The sequence below is a fragment of the Sorex fumeus genome, unplaced genomic scaffold (genome assembly GCF_029834395.1).
Source record: "Sorex fumeus unplaced genomic scaffold, SorFum_2.1 ptg000051l, whole genome shotgun sequence".
NCBI lineage: Eukaryota > Metazoa > Chordata > Mammalia > Eulipotyphla > Soricidae > Sorex > Sorex fumeus.
Genome location: NW_026606108.1, coordinates 38,650,682 through 38,668,273, shown reverse-complemented (window position 1 = coordinate 38,668,273; position 17,592 = coordinate 38,650,682). Strand labels below are relative to the sequence as shown.

General features: G+C 46.6%; 1 protein-coding gene across 1 annotated transcript in view; it reads left to right on the top strand.

The window, feature by feature from the left end:
- The window catches only part of DNAJC18 (DnaJ heat shock protein family (Hsp40) member C18), a 29,266-nt gene extending 17,415 nt beyond the window's left edge, over positions 1-11,851 (top strand). The window contains exons 5-8 of the mRNA XM_056124579.1: positions 2,293-2,402; positions 3,522-3,631; positions 5,752-5,924; positions 10,992-11,851. Of these exons, the coding sequence (XP_055980554.1) occupies positions 2,293-2,402; positions 3,522-3,631; positions 5,752-5,924; positions 10,992-11,116 (518 nt within the window). The 3' untranslated portion in view covers positions 11,117-11,851. The remainder of the gene's footprint in view (positions 1-2,292; positions 2,403-3,521; positions 3,632-5,751; positions 5,925-10,991) is intronic.
- Positions 11,852-17,592: the final 5,741 nt, after the last annotated feature.

Below are 17,592 nucleotides of genomic sequence, written 5' to 3'. Positions count from 1 at the left end.
CTTCTGGACAGTAGCCCAAGACGTGCTGATGCTTAAATCAGATAATAGCTTATTCATAAAGGGCAAAAGCATTTGGATGGAATTTTCTCAGTATTGATATTTCTTTTTTTTTTAATTTTTAATTTAATTTTGGTTTTTGGGCCACATCCGGCCATGCTCAGGGGTTACTCCTGGCTCTGCACTCAGGAATCACCCCTGGCAATGCTCAGGGAGGAATATGGGATTTAGGGATTGAACCTGAGCTGGCCATATGCAAGGCAAGCATCCTACCTGCTGTACTATAGCAACTTTTGGCCCAGTATTACTATTTAATTAAAATTTATTATACTTTAAAATTTACCTGCTCTGTACATCATAAATACAAAACTATTTTTAATTTTAATATGAAATATTTTGTAATAAACTACTAATACTGGCCTTTTGGTAATTCTGAGAACAGTTTCTAAAGGGATAATGGTATTTAGAAATACTTCATAGTACAGCTTCATCCAATAATGGAGAAGTTAAAATTTTTTATTGAGTTATTTGTTCTAGGGGCTGGAGCAATAGCACAGAGGGTAGGGCGTTTGCCTCACACGAGGTCAACCCAGGTTCGATTCCCAGCATCCCATATGGTCCCCTGAGCACAGCCAGGGGTAATTCCTGAGCGCAGAGCCAGGAGTAACCCCTGTGCATCGCTGGGTGTGACCTAAAAAGAAAAAAAAAGAGTTATTTGTTCTTTTAAAAATATTATTAAGTTAATTTGTCTGAGACTGTCACGTGTAATATTAAGACTTAAAAGGAGCTACTTTTTTGTACGGATAAGAATTTAGGGTTTTCTTCTGGAAGATTTGTTTTGCTATAAAAGCCCAATATTCCAAGTAGAATTAGCAGTTGTGACTTAACTAACTGTTAATGAAATGTGTATATTTAGGTAAAAGGTAAAGGTAAAGGCCCTCCCGTTGATCATCGATTTGCTCGAGCGGGCCCAGTAACGTCTGCATTGGAGACTTTGTTGTTACTGTGTCTGGCATATCGAATACTCTCGGTAGCTTGCCGGGCTCTCCGAGAGGGGCAGAGGAATCGAACTCGGGTCGGCCATGTTGGCCGCTTGTAAGGCGAACGCCCTACCGCTGTGCTATATTTAGGTAAGCTTTATTAATAAGTAACAAAATCCCAATTATTATCACAAGGTAGGGGCAAGGACTAGAGAGATAGTACAGTGGATAAGGTACTTGCCTTACATATCACTGACCAGGGTTTGATCCCCAGCATCCCATATGGTCCCCAGAGCACACAAGGAGTGATTTCTGAGTGCAGAGCCAGGAGTAAACCTTGAGCATCGCCAGGTGTGGCCTAAAATACAAATAAACAAAAAAGAAAGTAGGGGCCAGGGAGATGGCTCAAAAGGCTGGTAGGTGTGCATGAAGGAAGCCATGTTTGATCATGAGCACTCTGCAAGGAGCAACCACACCCTGAAGTCCACCTTCTTCTCCCTGCCCCCACCCTTGCCCAGCATTGCCAGTGTGGCCAAAAAGAATAGTTAGAAAATTACCCCAGAGAGGTGGGGAGATAGTACAGTGGGTAAGAAAATTTGCCTGGTATGCAACTGACCCAGGTTTTATCCCCAGCCTCTTACGAGGTCTCTTGAGCACCACCAAGAGTAATTTCTGAGTGTATAGCAGGGATTAACCCCTGAGCATTGCTTAGGTGTGGCCCAAAAATTAAAAAGGGATGGGGGTGGGGGGAGGAGAGAGAGAGAGAGAGAGAGAGAGGAGAAAAGAAAGAGAGAGAGAGAGAGAGAAAGGAAGGATGGAAGAAAGGAAGAAAAGTACCTTAGGGAGTTGGAAGTTGGTATAATTAAATGCTCAGAAAATAAATTTAATTTTATGGGTTGCTGCTAAAGATACTGATGACATAATATGATTTCGGACAAAGCAGCAGCATGTCAGATAGGACTGATGGGCTAAATGTTTCTTTCTTACTAGGCTTTTGGGATTCATTAACAGTTACAAAGAGCTATTTAAATAAGGACAGAACTGGGATGTGGCTCAGCGGTGATTTATATACTTGGCATGTGTGAGACCGTGGGTTCAGTCCCCAGCACTTCAGTAGATAAATGCACATATACATATACATGTATATGCATGCACACATATGTGACCTTAGCATACTCCCTCTCCACCTGTCTTTCAAGCTGCCTCATTTTTTTTACTGGCTAAACTGGAGCAATACCATCAGAGGACCTATTTGGGACTAAGACGAAATTCTTGCTGTATCCCACACTGCATATTTGTTTTTCTTCTTTTCTAGGAAATATTCATATGTTTTCAAATGTGACAGATGACACCCACTATTACCACCGGCGGCACCGACATGATAAGATGCCGACTCGGAAGGAAGAGGAAGAAGATAAACCTCAGGTGTCTGGCAAGGAAAGAACCACACTTAGAAACACTTGACCTTAGCTGCTCTTTGCAATGATTAGGTTTGAGAAGTTCAACTTGAATTGTGTTGCTAAAATGTGCTTTAGGAAAAATGGTCAGAAAGTGGTAAGATCTTGGATAATTGACCCACATAGAGCAAAATGAGACCCTCTTTCCACCCATTCTCCCAGGATCTGAATTTCTCTGTAGAGCTGTGTTGGTCTTGGCCTTTGTGACTGCTGATAAAGGCAGTCAAAGTTTTGAGAACAGTCCAGGGTTTAAAGTACGGAATTGAGAGTCTCACGAAGCTGCATGGCAGGAAGCAAACCTGGGTGTCTTGACAGGTGGTAGCCAGAGGCAGGTACTGTCCACACCCACGCAGCTCCAGGGCCAGGTTGTTTCCTGTTTTTCTGCCTCTCAACATCAGCTCTGTTTTCCACCCCACCTTGCAAATGGTCCAGTCCATGTACATTCCCAAGAGGTTTTTTGATTTTGTTTGTTTTGGGGCCACATTTGGTGGTGCTCAGGGTTTACTCCTGGCTCTGCACTCAGGAATTACTCCTGGTGGTGCTTGGGCGGTGGGGGTGGGGGACCATATGGGATGCTGGGGATCGATCCTAGGTCTGTGGCATGCAAGGCAAGAGACCTACCTGCTTTACTATCTCTCTGCTCCCAGTTCCTAAGAGTTTTATCCTGCTTCCAGTGTCCTTTCATAGGGACTGCTTAGCTAGAGACCATGTGAGATTCTCAGTCCCAAAGCATCCCTGTTAAGGTAGATGCTCCCTGACCAGCTGTGGCCAAGGCAGCAGAGTTGCATAATCCTAATTGGGCCAGACACAGTCTGGCCATCCACCTCAACCTCCAGTATCTGCTTCGTTGGTGATTGGGAAAGGAGGTTCAGGGTAACTGGGTATCCAGATTTTGGGGGGTAGACCTCCTTCATGGTCCCAGGTCAAGGGAATGAGCGTTGTCTGGTGCTTCTCTGCAGAAAGTATTATGTTCCCAGGAAAGCCTCAAGTTTTGTGCGAGACTGGTGCTTGCTTTGGGAAATCATTCTATTTGCAATAAGCTTTATATGTATCATGACATTTATGCTCAATCTTTTTTCTGTTTCAGACTACATATTCTGCATTTATTCAATTACTTCCAATTCTGGTGATTGTTATTATATCTGTCATTACTCAGCTGCTGGCTACTAATCCCCCGTATAGTCTGTTCTATAAATCGTAAGTCAAATATATATTTACATATATATTTGTGTGTGTACTCAGGGACTACTCTCAGCTGGGTGCCTTGGGGTAGCTCCTGGTATACTCAGGGGATTATGCGGTGCCAGGGACCAATCCCGGGCATCCTCCTTGCAGAGTATGTGCTTCGACCCTTTGAGCTATCTTCTGGCCCCTATGAATCTTTCTTAATCTAGAGGGTAAACATCTTAAAAGTTTTGCTGGTGTGTGGCATCTCATTTCACCTTTCATTGTAGACAACACTGATTTTATGTTTGAAGGAACAGCTGGATAGTAATAATGCAGAGGCTGAGGCTTCTCAGATAGTAATAATGCTGAGGCTTCTCAGCTCAGCAGTTAGGATAGGCATGTATGAGGGTTGGGGGGGGGGATCATGTTTTGTTCTACAGCGACATCATGCTGTCAGTGGCAGAATGGCAGCTAGTTTCTGAAGGCTCAATGGAATGATTCCAGTTTCAGATTCAACCCTCACCATCCCATGTTTGAATTAGAAAGGACCCTACTGTGATAGGATCAGTAAACCCCTGTGGGTCTTGGAGCATAGTAGCCGAGATCCAGGACTGGTTTTCAATTTTAGAATATTGCAAGAATAAGAGTTTTGGGGCCAGAGAAATAATACAGCAGGTAAAGAATGTGTGGCCAACCTGAGTTTGATCCCTAACTCCCCCAGCCCCACCAGGAGTGGTCCCAGAGAACAGAGCCTGGAGTAAGTCCCGAGCACCACTAGGCGTGGACTGAATTTTTAAAAAAAGTTTTATTCATGATAAAGCTACATAGTCAGAGACTCTATGCTATTTTTTGCTTTTGTTGATAATATATTGATTGATATTTTTCTTGCATGTATATTTTAAGTTCTGATAGTATTTTTTGTTAATTAATTTTCTCAATTAAATTCCTTCTCAGAGTTTTATCCCCAGACCAGCATCAGCATCAGTTGGCAGCATGTTAGAAACACCAGGTCTTAGGCCCCACTATTAAATCAGAAACTTAGAGGTGAGCACCAGCCTTGAGGGTTTTGGTTTTGTTTTGTTTTGGTTTTTGGTTTTGGGGACTCCGTGGCTGGTGCTCAGGGGCTATCACCTGGCTCTGTGCTCAGGGGACCATATGTGGTGCTGGAGATTTATTCAGATCCAGGTTAGAATTGATCTGTGCTCACAGATCACTGGTGGGGAATCAGGGGAGAAGGGGATCAGTAAGTGCCTTCCCTGCTGTACTCTCTAGCCCCAATCTATTTTTTTTAATTAGTGAATCACTGTGAGGTACAGTTACATATTTACAAACTTTCATGTTTGCATTTCAGTCATATAATGATTGAGTACCCATACCTCCACCATTGCCCATTCTCTACCACCAATGATACCTGTATCCCTCCTACCACCCTCACCCCATCCCCCCCCAACCCCGCCTCTGTGGCAAGGCATTTCCTTTTGCTCTCTCTCTCCTTTTGGGTGTTATGGTTTGCAATAGAGGTACTGAGTACTAGCCCCAATCTTGAGTTTTAACAAGCCCTCTGATAATGTCTGTAGTAAAGTTTGAGAATCACTGGATTAATTTTAGTTATGAGAAATGAGTCATCACACCATTCACCATTATACTTTTTTTTAAGTATCTGGGTCACACCATGCTGCTTTGATACCACTCCCAACTTAGTGCTCAGGAGTCACTCCCAACAGTGCCTAGGATCGAACCCAGACCTCCAGGATGCAAGGCAGGCATTCAGCCCTTTGAGCTGTCTCTGTGCCCCACAGATGGATTTGTCAAGCATAGCAGTTCACTGTTTATTTAGTTTTGGGCCACACTTAGCGATGCTCAGTGATTACTCATGGCTCTGCATTCACAAATTATTTCTGGGGGTGCTTAGGGGATCAAACCCAGGTCAATTGCATGCAGAGCAAGCATCCTCCCCACTGTACTATCTACATCACAGCAATAATAACATTATACTCCCTACTGCACCAGGGAAATAATAAATGTCGGGTGCATTAGAAAGTGCTCTCTGGATCTGCCCTGGGCAGAGGTAACTGTGGTACAGATGTCAACTAGGCCACTGCTGAATGTGATTTATAACATGTTTACCTGAGCTTCTCTGCTTATTTCAGGAGCTTGGGCTACACTATTTCTAGAGAAACCCAGAACCTGCAGGTGCCTTACTTTGTGGATAAAAATTTTGACAAGACCTACCGAGGATCGGCTCTGCATGACCTGGAGAAGGCCATAGAGAAGGATTACATTGATTACATCCAGACGAGCTGTTGGAAGGAGAAACAGCAAAGTAAGATGCTCAGAAAGGGGCTGGAGTTGGGGGCTGGACTTCCCAGGTGGGCTCATCCCTCCTCATCCCTTGTTTAAGTGAGGTGTGTTTATGGGAACCTAGACAGGACAGAGGCCCATTCAGAACACGAGACCAGGACTTGATTGACAGGAACATGTGGCCAGTGCTTGGGAATCTTGGGATCTTCCCAGCACTAGGCTGGCTGGCTGGCTGAGTCTTTCTCTCTCTGTCCATCTGTCAGCTACCTTCCCTCCCTTTGTGTCTTCATGTTCTCTCCCTCCATAGCCGTATTTTCCGGGATTTATTTTGGTTGCTACCCACCCAGTCACCCACTCAGAGCCCATGAACTCTCACAGTCACGATGTTTCCACACCCCTTCTGTAGCTGTTGACCCTCTTGCTCTCACAAGCTTCCTCTTCTAGTTCCCATTGTCAGCTGGTTCAGTCCACAGTTTCCTGATTCCACATTCCCTAGAGAAATCTTTCTGAGCTTGCCTAACTTTTGGAGCCAGATCAAAGTTTTATCAGTCATTGGTATGAGTCATATGCCTTGTCCCCTCTATTCACTGTGGCCACCAAGCATAAGTGTCCCTCCTGGTATCTGCTGCCTCAGTAAGCATGGAGATGAGTCTGCCAGCGGGTGATTGGTGGGGTGATTGCCACTTGGATTATTTGGGGCTGAAAAGGTGGCTCAGTGGGTTGAGCAAATGCCTTGCATGAAGGATACCCACGTTCAATCTCCAGCACCACGTGATCCCCTGAGTGACCCCCAAACACGGCTGGGAATAGCCCCTGAGCTCTGACAGGTGTGCCCCCCCAAAAAAAATTATTGTAGGAACCACTGCCATTGGTTCTTGAGTGGCCATTGGGTGGCAGAAATAAAACCGAGGGCCTCACACCTGCAAAGCCTGTGCTCTTAAGAACTCATATGTTGGGTTTCCACAGCATGCCCCCAGCAGGCTCCCACTCTGCTTGAGTTACATAGAATGTGTGCACACAGCCTTGCCCCCTAACTGTATTTTTATTTGGGGGTGCATTTAGGGGCCCAATCAAGTGATTCTGATTCGGGAGTGAGTCAGTGCATGGGGGACTACATGTGGTGCCGGAGATTCAGGTAGGGTCAGCCACCTGAAAGGCAAGTGCCTTCACTCCTGGGCTACCTCTCTGGCTCCCTAACTGTACTTTTAGAACATGACTTTAGGGGGCTGGAGAGAATGGAGAGAGGGGAGGACACTTACTTTGCTCGTGGTCAACCCAGGTTCTGTCCCCAGTATCCCATATGGTCCCCTGAGTCTGCCAGGATTCAAATCCAGGAATAACCCCTGAGCACAGTCGGATGTGGCCCCAAAAGAAAAACAAAACTAAAACTTGAGTTTAGGGACCAGGGAACTGGTTCACAGGGCTGGAGTACATAATTTACATATATAGAATCTGAGGTTTGATCTCCAGTTCTGGATGGACCCCTAAACTCCTAAGCAACACCGGAAGTGCCCCTCTCTCACACAGAGAGAGAGAGAGACATTTTGGGGTGATATGGATTTGGAACCAGACTGAGTGGTACCCAGGTCACACCTGGCAGTACCAGGGGTTGAACCAGGGTCAGCCACATGCAAGCCAACTTGGGCTCTCACACCAGTCCAGCTTTAACTTTTGATTTTTTTTGGCGGGGGGGTCACACCCGATGATGCACAGGGTTACTCCTGGCTCTGCACTCAGGAATTACTCCTGGTGGTGCTCAGAGGACCATATGGGATGCTGGGAATCGAACCCAGGTCAGCTGCGTGCAAGGCAAATGCCCTACCTACTGTGCTATTGCTCCAGCCCCAAGCTTTGACTTTTGAGATGCAAACTTTATCCCTGCTACCACATACGGTGCCTCCCACCTCCTAGCCCTGCCATGACTGATTTCTGAGCACAGAGCCAGAAGTGAGCCCTGGACACCGTCCCTCAAAAAAAAAAAAGTAAATAAAAGGCAAGTACATACATGGATCCAAATCAGGTGAAAACTACATTGTGTCCTAAAAGTCTCCATAATTTTTAGCTGTGTGAGGATTTTGAGTTTGTTGCTTTCTGTGAGAACTGGATGAAGACCATCATTTCATATTCTTCCAAAATACACCCCCCTGAGCTGGAACTCTGCTCAGAGCTTGTGATAAGGATCACAGCTCAGGTAGATTCTGCGCTCCCACCCCGTCTCCATGAAGCTTCTTCCTGGGGTTTTGGCACTCTATAAATTACCCAGTGGGTAAGCATGATGCATGTCCCCTCAAGTTCCAAACGGGGGGTTATCAGCATACACCCCTTAATAATCTATTCCTGGCATTTAGGATGGGGGCTGTCTGGAGCCTCCACACATCCCAAGTGCCATTTGAGAACAAGCAGCATCTGCTCTCTGGATCCAGCCACAAGTGCAGCCAACAAGGTTAAATTTAGCACTGGGAGCTGTAAAAATAAACCCACTTGAGAACAAAGTTCCCTCTTGGCAAAAAAACCGAATGGAAACTGTTTTAGCAAAATGAACAATTGTCTTTCTTAAATCTTTTCTTCATTTATTCTGTGCGCTCTTCCTTCAAATGCTTCCTCTGAGTGAACGTCGATGAGTAATTCCTTACTATAAGCACTAATTGCCATGTTTACGCCCCCACAGCTGCTTTAATAAAACTTATGCCACTGGGCTGGGCTGGACCAACTATAACAGGCAGGACTGAGCTCATCACCATGACTGGCAGAGAAAAACACTTCTCTCCATGCCCAGGATCAGGGTAGCAGAGCGGGTCGGGGCTTAGGGTTTGCAGTGGGGATGGGATAAATTTCCCAGGGGAGCGGGAGAGAAATGGATTCTGGAAGGTGGTGTAGACATAACTCTCAGCACGGTGTCAGCATATAGTAAGTGCCTGAATTCTGGAGGAATCGTGGCCTGTGTGAGCCTTGCTAGACCTGATACCCCTCAGGATCATGGGATGGAATTGGAAGGTGTTGGAATCTCTTGGGGTCTTCCAGCTGTCGAGACTCAAAGCTGAGCGCTTGTGCCATGTTCTCGGGGGGAGACTGTGAGTTTTCTTGGCAGTTTTCCTGAGTCAGTTTACCCTGAAGACTCAATGCTCTACCCACATGTTACACCAGCACTCAGGGCAAGAGAAGCACTTTGCAGAGAAGCAAAGTTGTTTTTAGGTCAGAGGGCACAGTGGGCTGAGCACAGGCACGGAAGAGGTCCAAGTTTGATCCCAAACTTTGTTTGATCCCAAGTTTGATCCACGTTTTCCGCGGGAAACATTGTTCTCTTGATCTTTCCGTCTTGGAGATTATTTTTTTAGTTACTTAAAAGGCTGCATCAAAAGCAGCCCACTCATAGATTGACCTTTTTTCACTGACCTTGTGCAAGGTTCTGGAGCGAGGGGCCAGCTCCCTGAGCATGAGTTTCGGCGAACTTTATGAAAAGCAACCTGTGTTTGTGAGAAGAGCATTCTTAGTGGTGTGTTTGTCTTTCATCGGTTTCTGGGGGTCTTTACCATAGAAACAGAAAGAACTCTGTTTTCTGAATGAGATTTTAGGCAATGAGGCATTTAGAAAAACTAAGAAAACAAACAAAAATACTTGAGGAAATCATTTCAAGGAACAGCAAAGCCATCGAATACCCAGAGTTTGACTATCTTCCAGAGACCTGAACAGGATTCCCACAGGCCAGAGAACCAGAAAAATGGGGTCCATGCCATGCTCGAGGCGGGACCCAGGAGCAAAGGGTTTGGTCACAATGCAGGATTTCCTTGAATCCATCCACTTACAAGGATGCTTGTGTCAAGGCAAGTTCTGGCTAGCAGAGTGCGGGCACTCATGCCAGGGGGTGAGAGCACATAGTTCTGGAGCCCAAGAGACCTGCTGTTTGCCAGGCAACTGCCACTGGACTGGGGCACAGGCTCTGAGCGTCCTTTGTCAGAGGAAGGTTTTCATGCATATCCACCCCTCACCCTGGAGTCCTGCTCTTAATCTGCTCTTTGGGCCTTATTTGGTGTAAATAGAATCATTGTGAGCAGAAATGCCAGCCTTTGTGTTGGTAGAAACTTATTTAGACGCGAACGCCCATTGTCACCCTGGGCTAAGTATTCATTCTTCCTTCCAAGCAGTTTGCTGGCTAATCAGAACAGGTGCCTCTTGTTCCACCAAGAAAAACAAAATCTGCCCCCAAGATGATTAAGAATGGGTAGCCATCTTTCCAAATGATTCTAATAGCACTTTCCCTGCATCTGGTCCTTGGGTGACTGCCACCCATCAGAGCTTCCGGCCACACCTTCAGCGGCAGGCCAGCCGGTCCACACACACCTCACCGGAGGTGCTTTTCCGGCAGTCCAGCCTGAGAGTGTCTCTAGAACTTTACAAAAGAATCAGAAATAGAAGGCAGCCAAAGCACCTTTGAGCTGGGGAAGACAGCAGAGATTATAGTCTGGTTAAAAATAGAATGTCCTTCTCTGCCGTGAAGAGAAAATGAAATGCGTTTAGTCAAGGAGACAAAGGTCACTGGATCCAGATGATTTCCCTTTTACAAGAGCCCAGCTGCTGCTGGCCTTTGAGTTAGGGATCCCGCCTGCGGCGAGGGGATGAAGCAAACTGCCTTTGCTAGCAGGCCAGGCGCTGGGCACGACTCTGTGGGCGCGAGTGTCTGAGCAGCGAGCGGGGGAAGGAATGAAGCAGCTGTCTATGTTCGGTGACAGGAGCGGGCCACAGGACTGCCCTCAGAATACCATGGGCGGGAAGGCGGGGAGCCGGCGCCTCTTGCCGCACACGTGCAGCTTCCCCTAAGTCCGCTGCCAAATGTTCTATTGATAAGCACTGAGCGCGGTGCTTTAATGACAGGGCACAGCTCCTGCAGGCCCCAGGGACACAGGTGTCCTTTAATCCTCTGCACCTGGTGCCGTGGGGCTGCCTGGCCTGTGTTTCCTCTGTGGCCGGGTCGGCCTGAAATGTCACGGAAAGAAGCGTGAACTACCAAGTAAAAGCTTTTGATTGCAGCCTTTCGGCATGAAACCGAGAGCTCGGCTCTGTTGACGAACGGGTGACCTCTTTTATCTTTCAGAGTCGGAGCTGACAAATTTGGCAAGCTTGTACAGAGATGAACGGCTGAAACAGAAAGCAGATTCGCTGAAACTGGAAAACTGTGATAAACTTTCCAAAATCATTGGCCTCCTCAGAGGTGGCTGAGAGGATGAGTCTTACAACAGGGTTGGGTTTTTTTTTTTTGCTACTCGTTACTATTTATGTTCCTAACTCCATTTTATAATACAAAATTAGGACATGTGGCGAGCATCTTACAATGTGCTAACTGTGGTGGGCAGGGTTGATGGCAGCGCTTGAGCATGGAGTCAGATTTGTCATCACAAATCCTTCCTGGGGGCTGGTGCCAGGCTCCAGGAACAGCCCATCTGAATTAAATTGATGACAAAGTGACAGATCAGTGCCCCTGCTCCAGGCCTCTCTGCTCCCGGAATATCCCTGATAGATATGTGTTTCTTCCTTCTGCTTCAGTTAAGTCCCAGTATTCTGTTAGCCTTCGACTTAGCCAAAGCAGTATGACCTTAGTTTTTTACACTGTAACCACGAATTTTACCTCTCCCCTCATCACCATCACGCAGCTCCGCGGGAATTCAGTCTTTGGAACATGTTCTGAATTAAGCTTTCCATTTTCTAAGGAAGTGGAAATGTATTTTGGAAAAAAAAAAGTAAATTGTCGTCAGTAATTTTCTATCTGCCTAATAGCTATTTAGAGTTCCTAGCATTAGGGATCTGCCAGGTTTGATGTCCTTGCCCGCCCTGTCTTGTCAAGGGTCCAGAAATGAAGCGCTCTGGAGTAAAAACAGCTCAGTAGCCCCTTTAGCAGCAGGAAGCAGGGGCGAAGGTTAAGGTTGGAGGTAAGTGCGGTCACTGAGTCTCAGCTGCTCGGTGTTTGTTCTCTGCTCCATCGTGGAACCCAGAAGATAGTCTTCTCTTGCAGAATGCCCTACACCCCACCCCGTGAGTGCAGTGGTTAGACCGAAGAGAAACTGTGTTGACAAGTCAGGTTGTTGCTTTAGCACAGGGGAGGCAGAAAGTGGGCAAAGAGCCTGTTTCCATGGTTCTGAGCGTGTGGGTGGGCCCAACAGTCACTTTATTTGACCCCACTCCCTGTAGTTTGTGATATGAGATGCTTTTTTGTGTGTATCCAACATTTTCTTGAGTGCCTAGTATGAAGCAGGGGATTGCACCTATATTATTTCTTATTTTAGCCTCCTCACAATTCTGTGAAGTAGACATGTTAGTCTCCTTGTTTTTTTCTGAATGAGGACAGTGGCCCAGAGAGGAGGAGCGGCTGACCGGGGCCATGAGACCCTCTGTGGCAGAGCTAGTCTGACGATCAGATACCGAGGTGAGAGCGCCCCCGTTTCTCAGGTGATTCTAGCCCAATGGTTTGAGCAGAATATTATGCAAGGATTTCCCTTTCTCCCCACGGCCCGGCCTCTGACAATGTCACCCTCCTATGGCATGTTCCCATTCAGAAGCGGTAGTAAAACCCTCTCTATACCAGTTCTCAGTATGAAACAAGAGGCTCCTGAAAGGCAAGTTTCCCTTCTCACTGGAGAAACAGAAGCAGGCTATTGTCTCGGCTGAGTGGATTGGATGCAAGCAACCAGGGTTGAACTGCCCGGGTGGTTCAGAATCTGTCAAAGGATAGAGTCAGTCACTCTAATCTGCCCTCTGTTTTCTTCAGGATGGGAGAAATCTTCCTGTTGGAAGGAAAGGCTACATTAAAACTACCTGCCAGAGTAGAGTTTCTCCCTGCAGATGCTAACCGTGTTGTAGGCAGACATGACTAGCAGGTTCTACATATGGGCATTTCCCAAGGTCAGGCCATGAAAGCGGAGGTAAGGAGTGTAGACTGGCACCTGGGGGAATAATTGCTCAGCTGCTGGGAGAGTGAAGAGAGATGGCCAGATTTTTCTGGTTAACTCTGAGTGAATGAGGAGGGGTTTCACACTGAAAACGTGCCTGTGGGCCAAATACGTATATGGAAAGTTTTTCTACACACAGAAATCAAGGCTTTCAACCCAACATTGGCTAGAAAATGGGCAATAATTACATTGACTTGACAGGTTAAAAGACCCTCTCTAGCTGCCCGTGAATAGCATAGTCATGCGCTTTATGGATTTCAGGACAGAGATGAGTTATTTGCAATGATATAAATAGAGGCAATACTAACTCCATTAAATGTCAGGTCTATCACCTGTTTTTATAGCAGCGATGGTACTGTTTTATTTATTACCTAATAGAACATGACCCTCACATCTGGGTTTCCTCAAGGGGATGGTATTTGCTTTAGGTTGAAGGGTAGTTTAATCTGTTTGGTACTGTCAAGAATATTGTTAAACTATCATTTCCTGGGTTATATTTTAGATGGGTTGTCTGCATGGTGGTAAAATAAGCATCTTCCCTTTGCCTGCATCCTTTGAAAGGCTTCCTGATCATATAAACGCTTTCGATAAGGCTTATTCTTGCTGTCAGGACCTGGTGTGCAGTGCAGAGTCATTCTATGAAAAGGAAATGCAGGTTGTGGACATGTGAGGGGAGCAGAACTGGGAGATGGGGCTTGCGACACTCCCGCAGGAGCAGCTCTTGTTTATTAGGCTAAGCCTGGTTGCAGCCTGCGAGGGAAGGATGCAAAGCCTTCTCATCACAAAGGACTCTGCAGCATGATGGAAACTGTGTCCCCAGACTGGCAACCCTGGGCTTCCTCTGCTCAAACCAGAACACTCAAACGTCCTTGATCAGCTCCAGGCCTCAGGGCTTGGGAGAAGGAGTGGTAAGAAAATGCCATTGCTATGTTTTCTGCTGGAATTTACGCTAAACTCCAAAGCCCAGGGGAACATGGGGTCTAGCAGCCTGGCCATGTGTGTGTCCTCCTCATTTCAACTTCACACTCAGGACTTGGCTACACGAGGAGGCGCTGTTTGGATTCCAGAAGCTTCCTATTCCAACTGGCCATACTTGCAAGTTCATTGTCTCTGCATGCACTACTCTTCACAGGAGCTAGCACTTAGAATTTATTTTGGATTCATTTAAGATGTTAGCTTACCGATCTATTTATTTTTTAAAAGGGCCAAGCTACTTACTCTATCTACATCTTATTTTTGTTGTTGTTGAGCCTGCATTGTTGATGCCTTGCACAGTGACCACCAAGTAATTATATACCCACGTGTTAGCTATTCACAACATCATTTGCATCACACTCAGTATTTGGAATTAAAGATATGAGTGTTCCGTGGCCAGAGCCAGGTTTGACACAGATGGAATCAGCTCCAAGATCTGGTCACCTGATCTGCTGCATCTGGATTTGAGTGTATTTGAACAGAGAGAAATTAAACAATTTTCTATATAAAAAGAGTGTCTTGTTTCCCTTTGTTCTTGGACCTTGCGTGCTGCACGTTGCCTGACTTACTTGGACCACTGAGACGGACAGATGCCTGTGACCCCTGCTGCAGAGCCCTCGTCCATCACAGATTCCCTTGGCATCAGAGCAGGCAGGAACTCTGGTGCCCGCAGTTGTGCCTGTGTGCTAACAATGCTGCTTACTACAGACCAGTACTGCTCTGCATCGGGTCTGTCTGGGGATGACTCGGGAGCAGAAGTGTGTGGAAGCCCCCAGCTCAATTCCCAGCAGCATGAGATTCCGCCCTTATCCCCCACCCCACCCCAAACCCTGTTCAAATGGTAAATTGTGAGCAGCCCTGGAGAGGTCTCCAAGCTAGAGTGCTTGCTTTGCATGTGGAAACCCTCAGGCTTGAACCCCCAAGCTGTGTGGTCCCCCAAGCATTGGACTGGGATTAGGCCCTCCAAAAAGCACAAAGCTCTGAGCTGGAGAGATAGTATAGGGGTTGAAGTTCTTGCCTGGCATATGTAGACCCCAGTTCAAATTCCCGGCACCACATATGGTCCCCTGAGGATCATCAGGAGTGATTCCTGAGTATAGAGCTGTGAGTTCACATATTTTAACATTTAATAAGATCCCACCAACTTTCTGATCTCTGCCACTGCTTGCTGTCTATATATGACTTTTTTTCCCTGCAATACAAGCTTTTTACTACACTCTGCCAACTCCCTTTGCATACACTTTGCATATTTTCTACCTTCTGGAGCTTCCCCACCACCACTACCACATACCCCAACCCCCTTCACTGCGTGCTCTTGAGTTTTCAGCTCAAACATCACTGCCTCAAAGAAGCCATCCTGACTGTGCTCAGTTCCTTTAAACTACTCACATTCTGGGGGGGGGGGGTTGGAGTGATAGTTTAGCGGGTAGGGCATTTGCCTTGCATTGGCCGACCTTGGTTCAATTCCCAACATTCCGTATGGTCCCCTGAGCACTGCCAAGAGTGATTCCTGAGTGTGAGTGCAGAGCCAGGAATAGACCCCTGAGCATCACCAAGTGTGACCCAAAAAACAAACAAACAAACAAAAAAACCCACTTGCATTCTTCTCTTTCTTGACTCCTGTCAGAACTGTAATGAAATGACTTATTTTTGGATTTGTGTATTTATTTCATTATTTATTGTCTCTCTTACTAGATGAATTTCTAGTCTGGTTTTATCCAAACTCAATCTTGAAATAATGGGCCATCTGGATGCTGGAGAGATGGATTATGGCACTTACCTTGTATGTGGCCAACCCTGGTTTGCTTAATTTGGGTTTTTATTATTACTATTATTATTAGCCTTTTGGTTCACACCTGGCAGTGTTCAGGGGATACTCCTGGCTCTGCACTCAGAATTACTCCTGGTGGTGCTTGGGGACAATACGAGGTGCTAGGGATCGAACCTGGGTTAGCCACATGCAAGGCAAATGCCCTACCCACTGTACGATAGAGCTCCAGCCCCTGTCTTGTTTTATTTTGTGGACACAAACAGGAGTGATCAGTGCTTACTCCTGGGTCTGCTTGGGAGACCATTTGTGGTGCTGGGGTCAGATGTGTGCAATTACCCGACCCATGGTATTTCTTTGGCACACAGCCACCACATACGATCTCCTGATGCCTTAACTCGAGCCAGGACTAGCCCTGTAGCACCAGGTGTGCCCCCTCCCCACCACCAAAGTAACGCTTTCTCTAGAAGACAGCCCAAATCTTCAACTATTTTTATTGAAAAGCAAACTATTTCTCCTTCCCTTGAACCTGGACTCTGGCGCCTTAACACTCAAAATAAAGCAGAAATGATACCAAGCCAGTTTTTAGACTGAGGCCTGAGGAAACTGGCATTGGGGACCAGGGTGAGAGTTGAATAGGTTGGAGTGCATGTGATTTCAATTCCTAATACCACATGGTGCCCCAAGCACCACCAGGTGTGGCAAAAACAAAAGAAAAAGAAGGAACAGGCAGCGGGGTGGAAGAGCTCGGTGAGCTGGTGAATATGCATTGCATGTGAGAGGCCTAGGTTCGATCCCTAGTACTACATAGTCTCCTGAGCACCTCTGGGATGACCCCCAGTACCAAACTTCAAGTAGTCACCAAACATTGTCAGGTGTGGCCCAAAAAAAACAAAACAAAGCACAAACTGACTTCTGACTTCCATTCTCTGTCACTCTGAATGCTTCCTCTTGAACCCAGTAATTATGTGGTGAGAAAACCCAGCGGCCTACAGAGAATCAGCCCCTGGCCAGATGAATTCCCAGCGGAAATTCATTGCTATTGCTGGTTATGGGAGTGAGATGTGGGTGAGCTATCCTTGGAGGGGGGTTTCTCATCCCCCTGCTCCCATCCCCACAACAAATGCACCCCTTGTTTCGGCTGGTACTGCGCAGAGCAGAGATGAACTTTCAGTATTGATCCTGGCCTAACTCAAGATTTGTGAGCAAAATTATCATGTTTATTTTTTTATTTGGGGGCCTCCCCAGAAATCCTGGGGGCTACCAGGGCTACACCTGGCCGTGCTCAGGAGGCCATGCAATGTCAGGGGTTGAACCTCAGTCCATGCCAGTGCATGCCACATTCATACTCCAACCCTTTGAACACTCTCCCAAGCCCCAAATTTACCAAACCTATAAGGGTTTTGGTGGGATTTTTTAGGGTGGGAAGATGGGGGGGAAGTTTATATAGCAATAATTAGACTATTGACCAGAATAACAATCCTGTACAGAACGGCAGCCCTTCTCAGGGGGGGGGGGTCACCCAACTGCTTGTGATGTGATGTCATCCCAAGCCTTGTGGAGCCCTGGTTGGCCAGGAATTCAGGTTGTTTTTAACATGGTAGGAGCAGTCCCCAACCAGATGACCATCCCTCATGTTTGCTTGGATCTGGATCCAGGAGTCTCTCTCTTGCTCATAACTCCCCATCTCCTGCGGAGCTGACAGAACTACCCTGCTGACCTCCAGGGTTTTGCCCAAAATGTGGCAGGCAAATTCCAGTTGTTCCAGCGGGAGGAGGTGAACACTGAGTGACAAGGGACATTAAGCATCACCTCATGAAAGACCCTAGAGAGGGGACACAGTTCATGGAAAAGATTTAGGGATCACTGTGTCAAAGGAATGTGCAACTTTGTCCAGGCTAATTCAGGTGAACATTCACATAATAAAGTTCGAGAGGGCTCCATGCTGAAACACACAATCTATAGAGCACCTTTTGGACCCACCCAGGCCAGCCCAATAGCCACATGTG